This window comes from Vulpes vulpes, chromosome 8, assembly GCF_048418805.1.
Source record: "Vulpes vulpes isolate BD-2025 chromosome 8, VulVul3, whole genome shotgun sequence".
NCBI classification, from domain to species: domain Eukaryota; kingdom Metazoa; phylum Chordata; class Mammalia; order Carnivora; family Canidae; genus Vulpes; species Vulpes vulpes.
This window is the reverse complement of record NC_132787.1, coordinates 34,275,805-34,278,908: the sequence shown is the minus strand read 5'-3', so window position 1 is coordinate 34,278,908 and position 3,104 is coordinate 34,275,805. Positions and strand designations below refer to the sequence as shown.

The 3,104-nt window shown below is 33.6% G+C and overlaps 1 protein-coding gene across 1 annotated transcript; it reads right to left on the bottom strand.

Moving 5' to 3' along the window:
- Positions 1-1,099: 1,099 nt before the first annotated feature.
- LOC112917492 (taste receptor type 2 member 46-like) lies at positions 1,100-2,178 on the bottom strand. The gene has a single exon (XM_025995545.2). It carries the CDS (start codon positions 2,027-2,029, stop codon positions 1,100-1,102), a length of 930 nt encoding a protein of 309 aa, XP_025851330.2. The 5' UTR covers positions 2,030-2,178.
- Positions 2,179-3,104: the final 926 nt, after the last annotated feature.

Below are 3,104 nucleotides of genomic sequence, written 5' to 3'. Positions count from 1 at the left end.
TTCACTGTTTTCAAAAAATTATAATAAAACATATATTTAAGAAATCCCCTATGATTATTACATTGACTGAATAGATTCACTTAATGTATGCATAAAAGTTTATTGAATTACATACCATAGTTTCTTTACTATTCTTACAGTGAGTATTTTTTCAATGGGGAAGATTTGAGTCTTCTTAACTGAAGTTATAAAAGAATTTTTAAAAACAAAAGGTATTTGAGATATTTTGCAATTCAAGGCCCAGAGGTAGTTTAAGAGAAATTGAAATATTTGAAATCAGATCTCAATTTCAAAAGTGGCCTGTCATCATTCAGAAACTAGAAGAAATGACTTTCCTCACTGCATATGGAAACTTATAACAGTATTAAAAAGAGGTCATGATCATGTTTCTCTCATCTTTATCTCTCCTGTAGGACTCAGTTTTTTCTAAGCTTTTCCTCTATTTCTCTAAATCAAATACTCTTCAGTAGAGTTTATTATACACATATATAAAATTTACTTGCAATATGTTTGTCACTCATGAATTACATTGTGTACAGCTTTCTTAACACAGCCCTAATTGCTTTCTATTAATCATGAAGAATTTATGATAGAATAATATCTACCCCAAACATTCATCCTCACTGTGTGATTTAGAATTGAATATCCTTACCATGCAAAAGACTGGAGATTCAAACAATGAAATCTAAAGCACGCTGTGATACAAATTACAATGCAAAATAGCAATGACGTCCCAAGATAACTTGTCAGTTCTGAAAAATGCATAAATATAGATCATAAATTTTTTTTCATTGGAAGATGATACATAGATTATGTATGTGAAATGCACATGGCCTCATAATTCTCAGGAATTTCTTATAATACATTATATAATTAGATTTTTTTACCTGAAAAAAGTTGGTGAGGGTATATTTCTTACATTTTTCATACGTACATGAATATACTTTTCTTTATTTGATAAGCTTAGGTAAGACTTTTCTAAGAAGAAGTCTCAAACTACTCAATTACTTACACTATGGAAAAACTAGTAGGAGGTATAAAATACTAACAACCTGTATCAGTTAATAACTTTCTGCTAGAACATACACAATGCTACCTATTATTGAGTTGAGAGGTTTTGGTCTTTCAACCAGTACTTCACCTGGTATAAAACAGACAGAAAGGCTTCTCTGAGCTTCTTGTTTCCCCAAATCAGGATAAATGAGTGGCTTGAAGGATATGCATATGCAAAAACTTGGCAAAGCATGAAGAATAGTCCATTCTGCAGCTTGTTAGAACTCCAAACTATGGCAATTAAAGTCAGGAAGTAACAAACTAATAATAAAAGAAAAGAGATCACAGTCTGCATGGCTCTTATGTGGACCTTGGTGCTGGAATCTTGGGATCTTTCAATAATGGTTCGCATCTTCTTGAGATGTTTCCACAGGGAAAAGATTAACAGCAGAAAAGATGTTAAGGATATAGCAAAGGGTACAAAGTTCATTAGTGTGAATACAGTCATATACATAAGATGTGCAATGTCCCTCAGTTTGGTCTGCCTAGTGATGTTTCCTTCATATTCCTTCGTCTGCGTTTGCTCATATATGCTTACCACTGCAACATGAAAAACCAAAAAGAACAAAGACCCCAACAGCATCACAAAAACTACACTTTTAACTCTCCACTTTAGGCGAAGAAAAATAAGGTTAGAGAAATTGGCTATTTTGAACAAATAAAATATGCTGAGGCTAGTAGCAAGCCAAATGCTAAAATGATTGCTTGCTGTCCAGGCAATATGAACAAGAAGTCTTACTTCTAAGCTATATAAAGCTGGATTCAACAGAGTTGCATACCAATTTATTAATATTACCCAGAGTAAAGCAATTCTGGAGACAGCCAGACCAGTGAGAATTTGATCAGCTGAGGAGATCTTTTGTCTCTTGACCCACGCAATGTAGTTCACCAGCACTATGAAGCCATTGGCAAAATTTCCTAGAACAAATTCTGTTATTGCTAGGATGGAAAAAATGCTCTGTAGTAAAGTTAGCATGTCTAGAAAGAAAAACAAACCAAAAAGCCAAATCTAATATTACTGCTTGTGATCCCTTGAATATTCTGACCTTATGCTCTATAGGCAGCTGACCTCTGAGTGTGCAGTAAAGTTCTCGTTTCTTTTAAATTCTGTAACCAATGTCAAGCAGGAAAGCACAGGGTATGCTAATAGAGGAGCTCAATGCTGTCTTGATGAAAAACATAGTTATTCCTTAAACAGCTCAAATTAACTCCTATTCATGTACTTTATGTCCTTGCTGTAGGATGGAAGCTGACATGAACCCTGAATTCTCATTTGCTAGCATGCAAATAAGGCCATATTGTCTTTCAGTGTTTTACCATTTTTTTCCTTGTTTAGCCTCTTCATAATTTGTGTTCATTGACTCTATTTGTCGTATACTAAAATTGAAAAACGCAAAACATAGAATATACAGTGAGTGAGTATCTTAATTGTTAGATAGGGCTTAGCCATAAGTAAGATTGTCATCATTATGGATTTATTTTTTTTAAGGTTTATAGATTTTTTTTAAATGTCACAATTATGTAGAAAGAATTCAAGCTTTTCCTAGCAAAACATCAAGGGTTTTGGGGGAACACCAATACTTCCCAAAAGCTGGCTGCTGATAATGAACATTTATGCATACTTCTATTGTTTACAAGTGCATAAGCACACATGCACACACACACGCACATACACACACACGTCATGAATTGAGAAATTATTGTCCTAGGAAAAAGGAAATCTTTTTTTCTAAAGTAAGCTCTATGCCCAATGTGGGGCTTGAACTCACAACGCCAAGATCTAGAGTCACATGCTATACTGAGTGAGCCAGCCAGGAACTCCATGTCCTATAATTTTCAAAATGGAAAATGTATTTCAGGGAGGTCATCCAGGTTTAAATCCATCTTTCTCTCATTCAAGCTTTTCAGCCCATTATTAGTAATTATTAAACATATGTCCCATGCTTAAGCCTATGATAAATTTCTCTCTTGAGTCTATTTAATATTTAAATATTATTTAATTAAAACATTCAGAATTTTATAAATATCCCTTGGAAAGTTCCAAAAGGCAT